Source organism: Epinephelus fuscoguttatus, linkage group LG23 (assembly GCF_011397635.1).
Source record: "Epinephelus fuscoguttatus linkage group LG23, E.fuscoguttatus.final_Chr_v1".
In the NCBI taxonomy this organism is placed as follows: Eukaryota; Metazoa; Chordata; class Actinopteri; order Perciformes; family Serranidae; genus Epinephelus; species Epinephelus fuscoguttatus.
The window spans coordinates 19049817-19070607 of NC_064774.1; the positions used below are offsets into that span (position 1 = coordinate 19049817).

General features: G+C 43.3%; 1 protein-coding gene across 4 annotated transcripts in view; it reads left to right on the top strand.

Annotated features, from left to right (window-relative positions):
* Nucleotides 1-20791, top strand: part of nhsl2 (NHS-like 2) — a 266381-nt gene that overhangs the window by 91074 nt on the left and 154516 nt on the right. Inside the window, exon 1 of one of the 4 annotated variants that reach the window (XM_049569284.1) lies at nucleotides 6306-6399. The exons of the other annotated variants lie outside the window; for them this stretch is intronic. Within the exon in view, the coding sequence (XP_049425241.1) occupies nucleotides 6321-6399 (79 nt within the window). The 5' untranslated portion in view covers nucleotides 6306-6320. Of the gene's footprint in view, nucleotides 1-6305; nucleotides 6400-20791 lie in introns of those variants that run through there. 4 annotated transcript variants of the gene reach the window in all.

Genomic DNA, 20791 nt, shown 5'->3' on the forward strand with positions numbered 1-20791 from the left:
ACTCAACAGCGATGTCTCTTTCCAGAAATCATGACCCGTTAACTCAACATATTCTACGGACCTTGTTGTGAGCAGTTTTATGTAGGAACTATTTCTTTCTACCAAACTACACCAATCGTATCACCACGCGGGAGGAAGAGTACATCTACTACTAGCTCACCTAGCACCTCTGAGCAACTAGTGTGACAGCTCCATCGAGGAGGACGCCATCAATGCTAACATCTTGTGCTGCCAATAGCGTCAGCCTCAGCCATGAGTAGATGCACTCTTCCTTCTGCGCAGTGATACAGCTGGGGGGTGTAGTTTGGTAGAAAGAAAATAGTTCCTAGTAATGTTGAGCTGAATACTCGGATGAAACGAGTATCTGGTGCAGATGATGCACTTTTTACAAGTACCATACGAGTAAAATATGTCCCTACCTGTACTCGTGATAAAGGAAAATCCTCATTTTGGTAGCTATGTTTCTATCTAATCTATTACTATTATCTATTACTCTTGTGATTAAAAAAATGATCTGAAGCTCAATTCTGAGGCTGTACTGTAAATACCTTTTTCATAGGTGATACATATTGCAAGTTCTGATCAATCCATGTAAGTTTCAGGCTTAAAAAACAAATTCTGATTAGGCCCTACCTACTTTTGACTTAAACCCCACCCAGTTCTGACACAAACCCCGCCCATTTCGAGTGCAGATACAGATAATATAGCTGTTTGAACAGATACAGATAATAGTGTACATGCTCATTCCTAGTTCCTACATGAAACTACTCACAGCATATGATTATTATATGATTATCTTGAGTAGCCAGGTCAGGATTTCTGGAAAGGGACGTTTTTGTGGACCTCAACAACTCACATGTGACTCGGTAAGGGTTTGCACCCACACAAGAGTTTAAAGGGCGAAACGTCTTTAAGAAACGCAAGCAAGTCCAGTTGCCTACAATATAGCACTTACGTTTACCATGACCTGGATGACTGAGAATCTTCACTGACATCTTGCTAAGTGCTATATCGTAGGAAGACGTTTCGCCTCTCATCCAAAAAGCTTCTTGGATGACTGAAGAAGCTTCTTGGATGAGAGGCGAAATGTCTTCAAGAAATGCAAGCAAGTCCAATTGCCTACGATATAGCACTTCCAATTACCATGACCTGGATGACTGAGAATCTTCACCTACAGTTTTTCAAATGATTTTTTTGGGCACCACAAGCCGAGTGCCTTCTACTTCTAGTACACTGCGGAGAAGGCAGACATCTCTCCAGCCGATATCTCCAACACTCAGCACCCCACACCAAAACAAGCGAGATTGAAAAACAGCACTACAGGTGAAGTACCTATTTAAAAAAGAGACACAGACATCTGAGACGTGACAGCCACTGTTTTAATCTTCGACTAACTAATTACTCCAGCTGTCAAATAAATGTAGTTAAGTAAAAAGTAGCACTTAATGGAAATACCACAGTACAGGTACCTCAACTTTGTACCTAAGTGTAGCAAAAGTACTTCACCACATAGTCCAAAGAGTATGATTTAGTGACCTGGGGGTGATATGAGAGGAGAAGACAAGATGGGAGACGAGTGAGGACAAGATTGGCCTCCAGTGCTCTTTACTGTCTGTTCCTGCCAAATGGACATGACTTACAGACTCTCTGTGAGTGAGTGTGTGTGTGTGTATGTTTGTATGTGTGTGTGTGGTTGAGTTTATGGTTAACAGAACCCAGTTTTCTATGTGCGTATGAGGTTAGGTTGAGTAAAGAATTTGACTTTATATAAATAGTGTCGCTATAGCCGCAGTATATGGCTAATAATCACAACCTACCTACTACAGCAGCGACAATTAATAGACAAAGCAAATTTTAGTGATGTGGATGTTGACATGAATTTTACCAGAAATCACGTCTCAATGAAGTTTGAAGATTTGTGTGAATGTGTTTTTAAGAGAAAAGGTAGAGGAAGGACAAAAGGAGGAACATATGAGCTAGAAGGTTCCCTGATGTCTCTGCACTCTATACACAATCTCCTCCCCTCATTCTGTATTCTCCCCATTTCTCCCTCTCTGTCTCACTCTTTCGCCCTCTCAATCTCATTCGCTGTGCCGCTCACTTCACTTTCAATTTCTCTCCCTCCGTCTGAACCCACCCGGTCTCACCGTCTTCATTTATTCATCTCTCTGTCCGTCAGTGTAAGCCTCTCTCTTTTCCTTCTTTCTCTTTCCACCTTGATGCAGTCTTTCTCCTGCAGTCTTTCTCCATCACCCTTCTCTCTCGCTCTCTCTGCAGTTACACAATATGGCCAAAAGTATGTGGACGCCAAACACCTACGTCTCTATCTCTACACCATGGGCATTAATCTGCTGCAATGACAGCTTCCTCTAGGAAGACTTGGCTGCAAAGGCCATTAGTTAGGTCCAACATTGATGCTGTGTGATAAGGTCTGGCTTCTTCCAGTTTGTCCCAAAGGAGCTGGATGGGGTTGAAGCCAAGGCTCTGTGCAGGCCACTCAAGTTCTTCCACACCAAACTAGTAAACAGGGGCGGAGCCAGATGATGTAAACACTCAGGTTTTGGCCCAAACCTGGGGGGGTCCAGGGCATACTCCCCCAGGGGGGGGATGTGTTTCCCATTTCGGGCAGCTATATACATTATCTTTCAAGACATTTTAGATAACAGAATGCCTTAGAATCTGTACATTATTTGGGAAAAACATGGTAATTGCCAAGAAAAAAAGCACCCTGTTGAGCCTACATATTAATTTGTATCTAATTGTTCTCCACTTGTCTTTATCATCCAAAAACCACAACACAACAGATGTTGAGCATGACTAATTTTCCCTCCTGCCACCTGCAAAGAGGCAAACATTGTCTGATGTTGCTATGTTTAATATACATAACATAGGTAGGGCAGGGATTTGGCATAAACAGCATTACTAATCTTGAAACCTATTTCTGTTACACTATGCTGGAGTAGTGTTCACAGAAGCAATGTTTAGCTGATGAATCTGCTACGTCTGAATCCATGCCATAATAATCTGGACCGCTCCAACTGCAAATCAAAGATCCACAACAATGCCAAGTAAATGTTGTCTCTAATACTGTGAGTAAATGTTCTTCTGTTGGCATAATGCTCAGTTCAGTTTTATTAGATTACTTTATGGAACAGCACAGTCAGATAAACACATGGACATGTTTTATTATCTGAATGACACAAATATGAAGGTGTTCCTAAAACTTACAAGATTTAGGACTTTTGAGAAAACATTTGGGGCTGGAGCCCCAGAGGAGCCAACCCAACCCTTTGTGCACAAGGCCACTGGGAGAAATGGAAAGTGAGACCCACTGTCTTTATGAGTACCATGTTTTAAAGAGCAACTTGCAGAATAATGTTGCTAAATTTATAATTAGTCTTTCCCAACAATGGTCATTTGACAAAATTAACGTAGGATTCTACATTCATTCATTCATCTTCTAACCGCTTCATCCTCTTGAGGGTCGCGGGGGGGCTGGAGCCTATCCCAGCTACATCGGGCGAGAGGCAGGGTACACCCTGGACAGGTCGCCAGACTATCGCAGGGCTGACACATAGAGACAGACAACCATTCACGCTCACATTCACACCTACGGACAATTTAGAGTTATCAATTAACCTAGTCCCCAATCTGCATGTCTTTGGACTGTGCCTGGGATCGAACCGGCAACCCTCTTGCTGTGAGGCGAGAGTGCTAACCACCAAACCACCGTACCGCCAGGATTCTACATGTTTTATAAAACATTCGGGCAGACTTTCAAAGGGAAAAGTACCCATTCCGAGCAATGCTTCTAAAAAGGCTCTAGGCTCTTGTAACATCATTCATCAAACACGTCATATTACATAACGGGGGAGTCGTTATACTTGACTCTGCCTCAGCGCATTGCACAGTAATAGGTGTTATTGGTTGTGAGCGGTTGTGAGTTGGTACTTTTCAGTAAATCGGCATTGTGTTTTATCATTTTCATCATGGTGTGTACAGGTTGCACAAATTCTGTTTTTTTGGGACATCGAGTCCGCGGTTTCTCTGACAGGAAAAAGAACGGAGCTAGCTTCCTTTTCCGGGTGCAGTTTGTGCAGGTAGAGACAGGACTTCAGGCATCTGTAATGGAAAAAGCAGCCGTTTGTGGAGCTTATTTTAGACAGGAGGGTTATGTTGCGCATGATATGATGGAGTTCAGGATGGGATTTCAAAGGCTGTGAGGCTTTTAAAGATTGCACTTCCTGGATTTTCCATGAAAGGTCTCACCAAAATTGGTGAAGAATCCCTGGGACTGAAAATGAAGCCAACACAAAGTGCCAAAAACTGCATTTCCTTGAACGGCTGCTTGGGGCTGACTCCAGAAGCCAGTCAGTCAGTCCCCATAGGCCCCCTTGTTAAAATGCCCAACTTTACAGCAAAAATAAACATATTTACAGCCTGGTACAAAAACGGTTTTGGTCTCTGTAGCTAATTTCCCCCTTCATGACAACTGTACAGGGGCTTACAAGAGAACTCAAACCCCTCTGAAGCAAACCTGTGCCTCCAGGTTCGCTTTGCTCTTTGCCATTGTATTTAGCCCTCTAGATCACATGCTGTTGCACTGGGACACTTGAAAAAATAGACGAACCCACGTCAGGCTCTAACGTTTGCAAGGACACAGGATGAGGAGTAGTTTGGTCCACGGAAGATACTGCATGTCTCCAGATGCCGAACATGGATTATATCAAACAGCAACAGTCTACAGCACAGAAACACTAAGGTTGTCCTACAATGTTAAGTTCATTGGAAAGTGAGGGGCTTCATAACCGCACTGCAGTGCCACGTCAAAATGTAAGAACAAAACTATGCCTATATGTATTACACGTAGGCTATAGGGGGAACAGAACAAGGACCGAGGCCCCATCAGAGCTGAAGTTCACAAGAAAGAGAACTGAGTCCTCTTTGAAATGAACTGACAGTGTGAACACACAAAGAGCCGAGTCCCGTTTCTGTTGGTCCAATTTTTGGTGCACTTAAAGAGGACCGAGTTCAGTTTGTTTAAAAAGGACTATATGTGAAAACACCCTAAATTGACTGTAGGAGTGAAGGGTTGTCTGTCTCTATGTGTCAGCCCTGTGATAGTCCAGCGACCTGTCCAAGGTGTACCCTGCCTGTCACCCAATGTCAGCTAGGATAGGTCCCAGCTCACCTGCGACCCCCAACAGAATAAACGGAAACAGAAAATGAATGAATGCTTGTAAATGTAGATGCAAGTTTGTGGTGTCTTGTCAGCCTATGAGCATCATTCATTCTCTTAATTGGAAATCAGGGTTCATGCTCAGTAGTATGTGGACAGAGGTGTCCACATAACTTCGGCCGTATAGACCATAACCCCTCTGTTTTCTAGTCACATAGCTGATAGTGAGCCAATCTATCGCTCTCTCTGGTCCAACCCCTCCCCTTTTTTCTTATTTCTCGCTCTACCTCCCTCACTCCATCCCCCATTATCTCCCCTCTCTCTCTCTCCCTCACTCTCTCCGTTTGTCGTCCTAACTCGATCTCCCTCTCTCGGTCTCTGGCCTCTGATTGGCTGCTTTCTGCCTTGGTCTTTATGAATTGAACAGCAGCGGCTGGATGCGACTGGCTGGGAGCTACATCAACACAACCAATGCTCTCTCTCTCTCTCTCTCTCTCTCACTCACACACATACACACACACACACACACACACACACATAAGCACATGCTCATCGGCAACAGCCAAACCTTTCACTGAAATGTGTGGAGATTGCTCACACACATACACTTTCTTCCTCTATCTCTCACACACATGCACGCTTGCACACTCATGTTCACACACACACACACACACACACACACACACACACACACACACACACACACACACAGCCTGCTTTGTCAACAGCTCACGTAGCACAGTGCACTCAGGCGAGCTCTCTCTCTATCACACACATATAGCGTACGACACACACTCCTCTCCCTCTCTCCTTCTCGTCTTCTGTCACTCTCCCTCTCTCGTTTAGCCGCAATCACACGCCGAGCTTCACACACACACATAGACATGCAGTCACACACTCCGGGATGCAGACAGCTTCAGTGATGCTGTGACGCTCCCTCTCTCTCTCTCTCTCTCTCTCTCTCTCTCTCTCTCTCATACACACACACACTTCTCGGTTTGTCTTGCACATGCTTTAACACACGCGGCACACACACACACACACACATACACACACACACACACCTCGTCAGCCTCTCTTCCTCGCTGTCAGTCAGTCAGTTAGTCAGTGTGAGTGTGTGTGTTGGTGGAATGAGGCGGTGATGTTTTGGGACAGGAAGAATAGTATGGGCAATTCCCAACGACGGCCCAAAGGAAGACACAGACCCAAATCGGCAACAGGTACTTTACCTTTCTGTTTATTTTTATTGTCGTCTGATTGTCTGTCGTTTCATCCCTCCATCTGTCTGTGTAGTATTACTTCTGTCAATGCGTCTTGTCTCATATGCAGGTGCCTCACATCCAGAGGGACGCCTCTTTTCACCCCGCCATCCATTTGTGTGACACACACGCATGTTTCATTGATACATTCGTTTATCTTTCAATTTCTGCATCATTTCATCCAAAATGTCTCGTATTTAAAGTGTCACACGTCCCGTCAAACCATTTCCTCTCATGTATTAATTCACCCATCTATCAATGTATCTATCCAGTATTGTTTTGCCATCCATCTCCAGATTTCTATCCATCCATCCACACCTAACTTAGCAAGCATCAATGTATTCGTCTGTCTATACTGATCTACAGTATCTGTGTTGTAGTTTCGGTTTTGCACCCAATCCATTGTTGCCTCCATTTATCCATCCAAAGTGTTTCACCCTTCTTTTAACCCCTCCATCCGCCCATCCATCCTACACACCCATGCACTTCCACTGATCTTTCTATTACTGTTTTCCCAGCCGGTGATCAAATGCTTCCTCTCATCCATTCATCATTCAGCCCATAACTGGCGAACCTACATTCATTCATGTATCGAACTATTGATTTCTCTAGTATTGTTTCGCCATTTATATCCATTGTTTGTCCGTTTATCGACCAATTTCTGCATCCTTCCATCCGTATTGTGTCATAGTAAGGTTCCCCACACCCATGCATCCCACTTTTCACCCCTTCATTAACCCATCCATCCACTCCTTAGCCGGCAAGCCTGCATTCATTCATCTATGTAATCCATTTATCTCGTATTGGGTTACCATCCAATCCATTCCTACGTCCACTGCTCTTTACATTTCCTCATCCGTCCATCAAAAATGCAGTCTCATATTCATCCATTCATCTTCTTTTCAATCTCCCACTAACCCATCCATCCTTCCAGTGGTCCAGTACTCCCTTTCATCTATTTTCCCCCTGGAGTCTCATGCTTCCATCCATCCACCCATCCATCTTCTCCTCCACTCATCTTTTCCTTCGTCTGGGTTGCCAGGTTTGAATGAACTAGGTCAATTGGTCTTTTGCCTCTTGGCGTGCGACTGGGCTGAGAGACTGTATCTCTGTGTGTGTGTGTGTGTGTGTGTGTGTGTGTGTGTGTGTGTGTCGTTTACAACTGTAGCTTTTGGCTGACTCGCTGATGCTGAGCTCAAAGTGTGCAAATACCAAGGTTTTACGTTTCACACATTTTTGCGTATACCGCTGCCACATGCTGCAGTCGCGTGCACGCGTGTGTTTGTGTGTGTTGAGAGTGTGTGATTGCTCGGCTGCATGGCTGGATGGGATTACTAGTGGGCTCTTTAATTATCTCTCAGGGTGAGCGAGAGGGTGAGGGAAGCAGCGATAGTGCGCGAGGAGAGAGGAGAAGGGAGACGAGAGAGAAGCGGAGATGACAGCCCTTGTAAATCTGCTCCTCTTACTTGCTTCCTCGGTGAAGGAGGAGAGGAGGACGTGGAGGGGAGAGAGAGGATGGAGTGAGAGAGGGGACAGCGGGAGGTGAGGATGAGGATGAAGCAGAAAGAGAGGAGGAAAGGAGGAAGGACGATAGGGAGAAAGAAAATCTGAGGGGAAAATAGGTGGATGAGCAATTTTTTGGAGAGCTGGAGCTGAACGCAGACAGGCAGGCATGATGAAGGGCTGAGTGGACGAGGGAGGAAGAGGAGGCAGCGGGTGTATTAAAAACACACATGCGAGGTGTTTATGTCATGCTGCAGAGCTGCACAGTGCACACACTGCCAACTGAAGAGTAAACACACCCATATGCTCACTCTCTTTCTGTCCACACACACTGTGTGCATATCCCCTGGAGAACAGTGTGTGTGTGTGTGTGTGTGTGTGTGTGTGTGTGTGTGTGTGAGTGCAGTGCAGTGCGCATGTAAGCTTTAACACAAACCGACAGCCAACCAGCCCGCACACACCTGCCGTGGTGCAATAATCAGCACAAGACGCTTCTCGATACATTTGACCTTGACTTCAATCAGCATCCGAAGCACATTCATCTCCTCCAAGACGTGATGGTCACATTACTGTCAGCAGGTGCTGCGTTGTGTTCCAGACGGCGTCATTTACTGTGATTACTGGTATGATGGCGATACGGTCAGGGACAAGAGGCGTAATTGATGTTTAATGGGTAGAAGGAGGGAGTGCATTTTTCATGAATGAGGAAGGAAAACAACAGCATTTAGTCAAAGACTTAAAACGACCACGCTGACGGTTACCTGCAAGGACCTCTCGTGGCTTTTGTGAATGAGGGTTATTGTGTCTGTGACAGAAGGATTAGCATGTTGTTGTGACGCAGCAAAAAGTGAGGAGGTCGGGGCGGTAGATCGTTGTTCACATCACGTCAACATTGGCTTCTTTCAACCACAATGCTTCCAGAACCTTAACTAAACACGGTTAGAAGGATAAATGCTCAGAAAACAGCTATTAAGTTGTTGAACTGCTATTTCCAAGGTCATGAGTGAACTTTGAGCCAACAGAAATACAGAGCCAGATGCATAAAACTCTCAGAGAACTCACAAAAGGATTGCGTGGCTTTTTCAGCTGCTAAAGCTGCATTGGCCTTGTGGGTAACCTGTGAGTGTGTGACTTGTGCTTCATGATGTATGTGGAGGAAAGCAGCTTTCCTGGGTGCCATGGTGAAGACGGCAGGAATCAAGTAGTGATGCTGGCAGCAGAATTAAGTGTCTGGATAAGCTCAGGACTATTGTTCAACTACCTATGAGAAGGCCATGTTTGTTGTTTTGTGGTGAAGCTTGTAATGAAGCCATAAGCCCCTTTTACACTGCCAGATTTCCTGCAAATGTTGGGCCGTTTTGCCGGCAAGCTGCGAGCGTTCAGACACACAGAGCCGGATTGGCGAGTTGATCCGAGGTGCCCTATTTTCCGTCTTGTAGGGTAGTCATATTGGCGGAACCTTTTTAGTTTAAAAAGACTGAGGCGCCCTTCCGCCACGAGAGGGGCTGTTGAAGACTTGTGGGAGGAGCTGTTGATGACGCTGCACGTGCGACCCACTGGCGGTGGATAAACAGGAAACAGCTGATAGCAGGAATTAGCGAGCAGCTAGTAGCAAGAGGGAAACACAAACCTGACAGACACTGTAAAGATGAGCAACTGGGGAGACAAGGAATTGAGTGCCCTCCTTGTCCTCGCAAACGAAGAGGCCATTAACCGTCACATGATGGGGACGGTGAGGAACGGGCCGAAGGACTGACCAGCCGCAGCTTCCCTCCCATGTCACTGTTTACGTCACACGCTGAGCTACACATTTTGTTACTTGCTCACGCCCCCCATTGCCCCAAAAAAGGCGCATTCTGTATAAACAAAAGTAGGTAGGCGGCACTTTGCTGCACTCCCTGATTTTGTTTTTATACTGCCAATGCTGAAAAAAAGACTGATTGGGCTTTCCTGCAAATTTGCACAATTCCTGTTTAAAAAGGGCTTATGTTGGTGAACAGCACCGGAGCGGAAAACTTCATGGCTGTTTTGCACTTTTATATCATCAGCACAATACCATTTTTAAATTGGATCTTGACATTTTGTGATCAAGCAGGATAAATCCCCCCATGGAGTCCAGACACTGGTGGTGGCTGCTGAATCTGAGGCTGATGACTCTGAGGCTGATGACTGCTGAGGCATATGAGGCTGATGAATCCATAAAGACGAGGTGGTGATGGGGAGATGGAGGATGTGCACAATGGCAGCAAGAAAGAATTACAGCACAGAAAGAATCACATTTAAAATGAGGAGCAGTAAGATGATAGGCTGACAGAGAAGGTGTGTCACTGCGCTATTGGTTGATTGTGAATTAGCTGATCTCTCAATTGACCTACCCAGACAAAGACACCTAGAGACAGTGTTGAGCATACGTGCAAGGAGTGAATGGCCGGGTGAGAGAGAAACTTACAGCCTGAGCAGCTTCATTTGTGAATTTGTCCCTCTGTTGGGATTCATGACAAAAACTTGTCAGACTTATAAAGCTGTATCTACACCTGGATTTGTTTTATAAATCTCAATAACTGTGGAACTTGGTGCATAGGTACAGGCCTCATCCCCACCCCCACAGTTAGCCTATAAATGGATGTAGAAATGCCTTTGCATATAGATACTTGTGCCCTCTCCACCACTTAGCAGATCCCTCCGTTAGAGGCAAAGAGGAAACACAATTTCACCAATTTTGTCAATTTTGTTTGTAGCTGTAAACCATCATCACAGTGGTATCATCAGTCATTAGTAAATGTCAAGAGTATGATCAATTAATCATGTTGAATCAGACTTCACAAAGGGCTTAAATTAACAATTTGGGTGCAATTAAAAGATCATCTACTGGACTCCAACTCATGATTTCAGCTGCAGCTATCTCTATAAAACTGTATACCTGGTCTGAATTGTGAGGTGCGAACGTTCTCAATGCTTCTTTTATAAATGGCAGTTTATGTGTGGGAAAATGTATTTGTGCATCATTATCATTTATACATCTGGATCCATCTCCATGACAACTGGGCCACACTCATACACTGATGAAGTCCTAGTTGTAAAAAGTGTGAAAAGTGGACCTGGTTGGGATTGTTTTGTCAAGTTTAACCAAGTAGTTCTTTTAAGTTGACCATGATCTTTGGCAGATCAAGTAACGCTCGTATGAATCATTTAGTATGCACTACTGAAGGCCGATAAGAGGGTCGGACATTGAGGTGCTCAATGTCAGTTGCTTTGCAAGGGAATGACAAGCCACGATTTGTGTCATTTGACAGAAATGACAGAAATTCTTTGTATTTTTCCATGTATTTATATTTTGTCACCATTTTTGGTGCCTGTGTTTTCATTGCTGTGGAGTTTCTACCCAGAAGTCACCTTTTAGTCAAACGGCGTGGGCAGATCTGTGAATTTCTCTCTGGGATTTTCTGTTGGAGGAGTTTTAATTTCCTCTTTGCTTGGTCTGTTAAGCCGTTACTGCTCGCGTTAACTGCCAATTTCTTTTTTCCGTCTTCTGGTTATTTTCCTTTTATGACTTCTTCTGTTTATTACAAACAAACTGAGAACGAAAACACTTCCTGTACAGCAGAGATCTTTTCAGGACAGACCCCCGAGTCCATTTGCTTGAAGAGACTCTTTTTACTTTCTCTCTTTGTTGTTGTCTTTCTACTTTAATCTGATCAGTCAGACGATCTTCTCTACATCTCTTGGTATTTTTCTTTAACTTTTTTCTCTTTACTTTTTATTCCTCATACCTTCTGTCTGTCTGGTTTCTTCTGTTATTCACATACAGTACATCTCTCTCTCTATTTGTTTTTCTCACGCGGGGATCAGACTGCACGATGTTGGACTGACTTGACAGATGTGTGGCATCAACAGTTTGTTTCATCTCATGTCGTGTTTTATACTGTAGCAGCACACAGCCGACTGTGAGTCTGGGACCCCTCACATGATCGCAAAGAGCTTGTAAACATTCTTTATGCCTCCGCGAAGGCGACAGCCGTGGCCGGAGGCATTACGTTTACCGGATTTCTTTTTCTGTTTGTCTCACTCTCATGAATGCGACATCTCAGGAACACCTTGAGGGAATTTCTTCAAATTTGGCACAAACGTCCACTTAGAGTCAAGGATGAACTGATTAGATTTTGGTAGTCAAAGGTCAAGGTCACAGTGACATTTTATATCTGAAATGTCAAAGGTTAGCTTCAATGTGACATCATCATGTTCTGCAAAAACACTTTTATGGCCAAATTCAAATCAAGGGTAGGAAGTGATAAATCCATAAACTGCATGAATTGGATTTAGAGAAACTTGACCACATGAAAGTGTTGGATGAACCTGCAGGCAGCAGGCTTCTTCAAAAACTGAAAGTCATGTTGGATGTGACCCATACATTATGAAGAAATGGAATTTTGCCCACAGTTTGATCAATTTCCTCGGTGTGGACATGATTGTTGTTACTAATTGCCTCATCACAATCACACTATGAGCCAATAAAGTGTTCAAGAGTCTATTGTACTATAGCTATTTTGTGTGCAGTTGGGTCCAGGAATGAAATGTAGTAATCCAGTAATCTCACTTTATATTTTTATGGGTTTTTTTTGCCTTTACCTGTTTATCTCTTTTACTATTCTCTCATCTTTCCATCATGGCGCTGTTAAAGACTTCACTTCCTCCTTCTGTTTCAGCCCTCCAATCACGTTTATTTTTGGCATGTTAAACATATGTACAGTCACATACGCATCCACAGCGATTGTGGGCTCTATATGACGCCTTTCTCTCTCTGTGCTCTTCTGCTGCTATGCAACCGTTGTCCTAGTGATCACCCAGTAACACTTTCCCTTTGTTCCAGTTTCTGTGCTCAAAAAATACATTTTGTTTGTCTACTTTTCTTCTTCTTTGTCTTTATTTTTTTCTTTTTCTAATCAGTGGCTCATGCTAATAGACATGACTGACCACACACACACACACACACACACACACACACACACACACAGAACATGTTCATTCACATATTTTCAGATGGATGATGTCATCTTCAGCACAGCCAGCACCCTGCAGCAAGCGAGAGCGAGAGGGAGGGAAACGAGAAGGGGTGTACGTTGAGATAATTGGAGGGAGGCTAGGAGGTGGAGGGTTTGGAGAGAGCGACTGAGGGATCTGAGGTGTGATACGAGGCGTGAGAAGCGAGAGAAGAGAGATGTAAAGAGAGAGAGATGGAAGATGCTGAAAGAGACAAAGAAAGCAGAGAAGAAGAAGAAGAAGTAGGGGAGGAGACAGGAAACAGCGCCTGGGAGTGTGTGGCCGAGGCTGCTGCTGCCATGGCAACCGTACAGGTGTTAAAGCAGGTCAATTGAATGCCGGTAGGCAATCTGCCAATGGCCAACAAGCACGTGTGTGTGTGTGTGTGTGTGTGTGTGTGTGTGTGTCTGTGCATTCACTGGTTTGTCCATTCATTAACAACAGGGTGTGTGTCGCCTACTGATCTGTTTGTCACATGTCACTCACCCTCACCAGACTTGAATGTCATGAAATCATTAACAAGACACTGCAGAGATGCGCTGTCATTAATAAGTGCAAGAAATCCTTATTTATTTTTCAGTGTTTCTTTGCTGTGTATAAAAAACAAGCATGTTCACATTAGATTTTTACTTTTATGCCCAGATGCGTACATTTTGGAAGCTCAGCAGCCGAGTCGCCAGAAGAAAATACACATCATTGTATAGGCTGATATGCTGCACTTGCGGATTTCATAGGAATTATATCAACGTTTTTTAAGTGATTTTTAGAGTGATGTTATTGAGAGGTGGAGAGGATGGTGGATGGTCTGACACCTGGTGAGGGGCGACAGTAGCTCAGTCCATAAAGACTTGGGTTTAGAACCAGTTCAAGTCCCCGTCAGGAACAAAATATGGTGTGTGGACTGGTCAACACATACTCACTCTGACCTCGTCACATATCGTCATTTTGGTCAAGGACTTTCCACGTCCACATACGACGTGTAAGGTACCCTGGGTGCGTTGGTTGTTGACGTTCTGGGACGCCGTGTCAAGTTCTGCCTGTTACATGCATTGCTTTCTTTCAAGATACACTTCCGTTTTCACAGGAAATTTAACGTTTACATACAGTCTCTTTCAAAATAGTAGTACAACACCGCAAATTGACATTTTTTTTTTTCCTTCAACAACAAAAACACATGGGTCAGTTTAGGAAAAACGAACAGGGTTTGGCTTTAGAATCTTACGGGAAGTGAACATCGCTCTCTCAGATGAAAGTCTGTGTTTGTGGGACCCATCCAGCACCCCTTCCGCCCTCCCCACTTGGACTTTTGCCGCCTTAACTTCTGTCCTTGTCCCAACCCATTTCCCCCTGATGCCTCCAGGCGTCGTTAAACTATAACAGCAAACGGCCGTGTATCATGCTAACGCTAAAGAACACCTTGTTTCATTGATTTTTGATGCTGCAAGTTAGGGTTGGGTCGGTTCTCAGTAATACCAATTTGGTTTGGTACTCCGTCTTGGACCGTGTTTTTTGCATACGTCATTTTACAGCCTGTGTCTGCCTCTTCGCCAAGCACACAGTGAGCAGGAGCGAGAGGGGAGTGAGGCGGGGACTGAGCTAAGAGGTGCGAGTGCGCATGCGCCGAGGCCTCTACTGTAGCCTGGAGTTTGTTTAACAGTGACGGGGAGTCGATAATGGCGGACAGTTTAGTCTTGAAGAAATCAAAGAATGCGCCACTATGGCAACACTTTGGCTTTGAGCCAGACGAAGGAGGCAACCCTTGTTTGCACTGATTGAGTAAGCTGCAAAATTGTCCTATGGTCGTTTTTTATTTTTAATGAGTCAGTTGCGCTCCCAAGTGGCGAAAATCCGGTATTACCGACTTGATGCGGTTTTTCACAAAAACCTGACCAGTTATTTTTTTTTCTCATACCGACCCCACCCGACTGCAAGTCACTGCCCAAGCGCTCGATTTTGATAACTTTGAAGTGAGACCAGGCTTATCTCACATGTTTACATGGGCAGCGCATGTGAATTCTGCACATTGCGCAACTGACCCATGTCCTGTCAGATGGACCGCATCATTTCATGATACCTGACAGGGGGTGGAGTATCAGATGGCACATTGAAATGTTATTAAATGTTAAATGTTCCGGTTTGATTTGGGTGGAGGAGGTGAATTTCCGTTTCCGACTTCTGTTTATATATAATAAGTAAATATGCTGAACCATTGCGATGGATTCAGAGTTTGCAGTGATGCCAGTTATGTTCCGCCTCGATAGTTCGCCGTACAGACCGTTTAACCTGGCAACAACTGCAGCCGGCTCAAACGTGATTGGTCAATATCAGGCGGACTACAAACAGCCTACAACCGGAAACCAGGGCTCTTCCGCTCTTCTCCCAGAGGCAAGATCTCCGAGGTTTGCCTACAGACTCTACATTCACTGAATGTAGAGTCTGTATATAGAGACTAAAGGAACACAAACCTTCCTTCTCTGAGTTGAATGTGTCCATATCTGCTTGGCCTAAACAGTAGATCAAACAATAACAGCTCCTCTATCGATCCAAAGATCTCCAAACTCCTTGTTCTACTTGTACTTGTACTCGGCTCTCACCCTGTTCATCTCTAATTCCTCGATTTTGTGGTATATTGCAGGCTTTTATTAGCTTATATCCCTCCTTGCTCATCAGAATTAATGGTGTATTTCAACAAAAGAGGTTGGAGACAATTAGGAGCAGATGCTGCTTTAAGATGGAGCTGCATTTTAACACATAAAGTTACGTACGCAGTGTGTTTGGTATTTAAAAAGACAGCCTTGAGAGCACTTTTGCAACATATATATACTTTCGAAATGTTGTTAAAATTGTATTAAGGGAAAAAAAACATTTTCGACAGATATTTAAAAGATTATTCTAAAACAGCATCTCAGACCTATCAGAAACCACATGGTAATCACATCAGAGCATGCTCATTCTTTTCTGAAACATGACTCAACAAGAACTGTCTTTGTAACAGGAAGGAAAGCAGGATAATAAGGAGACAGCTGCTGTAACTTTCAAAGCATGTTAACGTTGTATATTATCAAGGCCTTCCAGCTGCTTCAGTATGAAGATTATGACCTGAATAGATGTGCTTTGTCATAAATTAGCTTTAAGAATTTACTCACAGCTTAGAAACAAAAGCCTCATTAATTATAAATTCAAAGTACAGAAATGTCACATTAAAGGTATTTAAAATGACCCCAGCAGCCATCTTGTTTCCTCCCTGTGGTCAAACTTTGCTTTGTCACGACAGTGACCCAGTGCTGGCCTGTTAACGGAACTCTGTTTGGAGACGTTTGTGCCTGTGAAAAATATGAGAAAAATCCATTCTCATTGTTGCTGAGTCACAATTACAAAGCTCAGAGGGTTACATGTGCATTGACGAAACACCAACAACTATTTATCACTACAAACAAATGATTGTCTCGTTATCAGAAAATATGCCTTCAAAAATCTAAATGGTATTCATTTGTTTTCTTCCTTTATTTCGACGTTCCACAGACCACAGTTGGCATATGAGTAATCACATTACTGCACGCTAAAATATGGCTGCATTTATACAACGAGCTTTCCAATTTGCCTCTTGTTCACCCATGCAAACACACTCTGTGCCCAGGGACATCTCACCATGTGGACAGAAAGCGCCAGGGATCAAACCTCCAGCCAAGTATGTAATCCATTACTTTCCTCTGGTTGCATAGCAACACTCAGACTGGTCAATTGTTCCTGCAGTGAAGCCCCCTCAGTGTTCCTCTATTGTCTCAAAGGTCTCAAAAATGCATGAGACCAGGTGAGACATTTTCAACTTTAATTTACCCCAGGAAGACTTGCTGCCTCTCCTCTCCTCTGCAACTTTTACTTTTCTGCACCGCTGTGCTTTAAAACCAGTTTCACAGGAGCCGCTGAGTTCAGCCGCAGCCCTAATGGTGACTGAGCAGCTTCTGCGGCGTTGTCGGGAGGTTAGTGCCTTGCTGAGAGGAACGTCAGCTGTTGTATTTAGAGGTGGAGGGAGCATTAATCATTGGCTCTCTCTGTGGTGAAGATCTGCGAACTCAGCGGCCTCTCGGTCCCTGGCCGGATTCTCCAACACTTAGGCAGCCGTGGCTTCCAGATATTAGATATTAATAATACCTGTCGTTGACTGTGTTGCTTTAATTCTTCCTTTGTCTGGTCTTTTTCTGCACGGCGCTCTCACCGCTGTGTATACTGTTCAGCTTTCATTGTGTACATTCTTTCAGTTGTGTGCTGCTTGGAGCAGGGACTCTCATACCAGAGACACTCATACCCATGGAAAACCTACTCGAACTCAAAGTGCACAGATAATTTAAAGAAGAAAACCCTAACAAAAAAAAGATCCAATCTGAAAGGGACCATTGCACAGTCCGACCTTGTCCAAACTAGATCCAAGGATAGTAAGATCTGGTGTGTGTTCAATCTGAACAGACCTAAAAAGGACAGATTAGCTTCACATCAGCTGAAAAAAATATTTTTGCAGACCTCTGCTAGTTGAAGACTCAAGAGAAACAAAATAAAACTGACCAACAACTGTCTCAGTTACTCTTGCTAGTTGTCTAGTTCGTCAGTCCACTATTCTAACAATCACTTACTCTGGTTTGGTTGAAATAAACCCTTAACTCACTAAGTTAAATGTAAAAATATGCCATTTGCCCTGCGATTTCTTTCTGTTATTGCCAGCCAGCTGTTTACAGTCCTGTAAAGTTATCCCCACCACTTGCAGTCGCTATGTTTGCCAGTTCAGCTGCCTTTTCCACCCGCAGAGACTGACCTCTGGTGGCGCATGTTGTGTACTACATGCAGCACATCCTCAGTACAGCATCTCAGTATGAGTTTAATGTAAAGATGGGCATCTCTCTTTTTTTTTGACAGTGTTGAAAATCATACCGTCAGTATTTCTGAATACCCTTGTATAAAGTAATACTACGATAATGCTCAAGTCTCTGATGCAGTGACGTAGCCTAGATGTGTAGTCCAGGGAGTGGTCAGTTCACTGTGACATCACTGTTTTGGGATGGTTACAAGTGCAAAATAAATACATTTCTGAAAGATGATTTCAGCTTGGAGCAAGGTTACTCTTGAAATATACATGCAATATTTGTATCTATACTTAAGTATTATACTGGATTTATACTTTTGTGTCGAATCAACCCCGTACCCTACGCTGTAGCCTGACATGCACCTCCCCAGAACTGTTACAACACAGACCTCCTGTCTATTTTTATAAGCTGAAACCATTTCCCTCTGTGGAAAGGAGGCTTTTGAGTACTTTATTTTCACAGATAGAAACAATAGATTGTGAAGACAATAAAGCCTCCACAAAATAGCATTTTAAATCCTGTATGTGATTTATCCTGGCTTCATATGAGCAGAGGAAATCTCCACTAGTTGCTACGCTAATTTATACAATGTAAAATACCATAGGCTTGTGCCAATGACGTTAGCATGTTGTATTTGTTTGGAAAACGTGTTTAGTTTGACAGTTGTTTTGTCTGTAAACCTTGTGAGTTGTAATGGAGCTGAATTTTGTAACGTTACCTTTGTTAAATGTTGCTGTTGTCCGTGACTTCACGAGTAGAGGAAAAGTCCGCTAGCCATGAGGTTAACTTATACAATGTAAAATGCCATAGGCTTGTGCTAATAACATTAGCATGTTGTATTTGTGGGGAAAATGTCCCCAGATAAAGATAAATGCTTTGTCTGTCAATGCTGCGAGTTATAGTGAAGCTGATTTGTGTACTTGCTAATGAATCAATGAAAAGGAAAGATAAACTTTACAGCACTTCAGAGAAACCCTGCCGCCAACTGGTGTTTTGGAAGTGTAACTGCAGAGTGACACAGACACACAACTGCACAAGTATAAATGCTCACAACGGCGCAGGCTACATGCGTAGGCTCTGTATAGAGTTGACACATGTATAAATCCTGCTGTGGATGAAGCAGTTTGTACAAGGTAGTATAAGCTTGTTGAGCTCTCAGTGAATTAATTTTATCTACATTCTCTGTTTTAGAATCTCCTTAGCTTTTCTCTTGGTCATATTTATTTTCAATCCACGAGCGAACACGAGATACATATTTATTTCTTCTTACGTTGTCTCTTTATCTGTATAGCTGTCCTTGTGCTGCTGCTGCTGCAACAAACAAATTCCCCCTCTGAGGATGAATACAAGTTTATCTTATGTTTGCCTTGTTTTATCTTTCTGACCTCTTGTTCTCTTACTTCTTAGCAACAGACAGTTTTGCATCTGAATTTTAAAAAACTGCCCAAAAGCAAACATTCATACTTGCAGATACACATTTTTACCTGCGTACTGTCACACTTGAGCTTGGTGAACATATCTGGGGTCAGATCAGTGTTCATTATGCAGCAGCTGCACTCAGTACACATGTTGGATGTGTGGTTGAAGACACATAAAAATGATATATGTCAGATTTTCAATTTTCAGTTACATTTTGGAGATTTGGATCTCCTCTGTATCTGCATATCATCCAGCTCTTTTATTACCTGTCTTCTCTCAGTCATTTCTTCCAAATTTGAAAATGTCAAGGTCGAAGGCTCTTTCATAATTGGGATATCGATGTTTTTAATTAAATTGTTAATTGAAAGTGAACCAATCCTGACACACCAAAGTCACAAAACCATACACACACACACGCTCACATACAGTATGCATACACAATGTGTGCCGTCGGTCACTCTTGTCACCTCCAGTGTTTACAGGAAGTAAGTGTTGAGGAGAGGAAGGAAAGGAGCTGGGCTGCACCGACAATGGACGTGATGGAGGAGAGGAAAGGCGGCAGAAAACATTAGAATGTGGATATTGTGGTCTTAATATTGTCGCACATTCTTTCAATAGTCTGTTTTTTTCAGGAGAATAATAGTGTGCGGTTCCTACCTAAGATTAATTACAAAAAGGTAATGAAATAGCTTTGTTTATGCATTAACTGTATTGTGTTCAGATTATTACTAATCTGTCAGTCGTCTTACTTTCTTCAAGGTTGAGGTTAAGATAACAAAGAAGTACCTGTCCCATTGACATCATGTTCAGTTAACACAGAACACCATTTTTGGTATAGCAGACCTGCTCCTCTACTTTTAAGCAAATGACCCATGTGATCAAGTCATGTCTATGTTATTTCAGGACCAGGTGTGAACTTGAGGTTCCTTTTTAAGGAAGTTGCAAAGTTTCAATGTGGAGATGGCATTGATGAAAATATTACATCCTTCTTTCATTGAGTATATCCTTTCTTTTTTATGGTTTATTGGCAGCAGAACAGTAGAAACAAACTGGGAAAAAGGTCAAGCTGTATCATCAGATATCAGATTATTGGTGATACCCATAATGACCTTTACCACCTGTATCAAGTGAGGGTCATTTTAAAGGTTCTTGTTGTGTTCACACAGATTGCGATGCGAATTTTTGCGTCATGTTACTCACACAAGTTTGAATGCTCGGATATTTTGTGTAGACTTGCTCCATATGCACAAATAACTCGGGTCCTATGCAGGTGAAATCGCTGAATCACTGAATGAATTTCCCCTGGTATGTCGTTGGTGTCATACGTCCCTAGAGGATCTCAATGCTGTTTGGCTATCGCGACGTGAATTGACCACTGAACCTCAAAATTTTTCATTTCTTGCAGTTCTCTTAATTCACACCACTTAATTTGCGTATTTAGCGTCTTTTGCGTTGTGCCCATTGCGCCACCCGGTAACCAGGTAATTCACTTGCACAAATTGTTTTATTCGCTTCCAGTGTGAACACAGCATCAAACT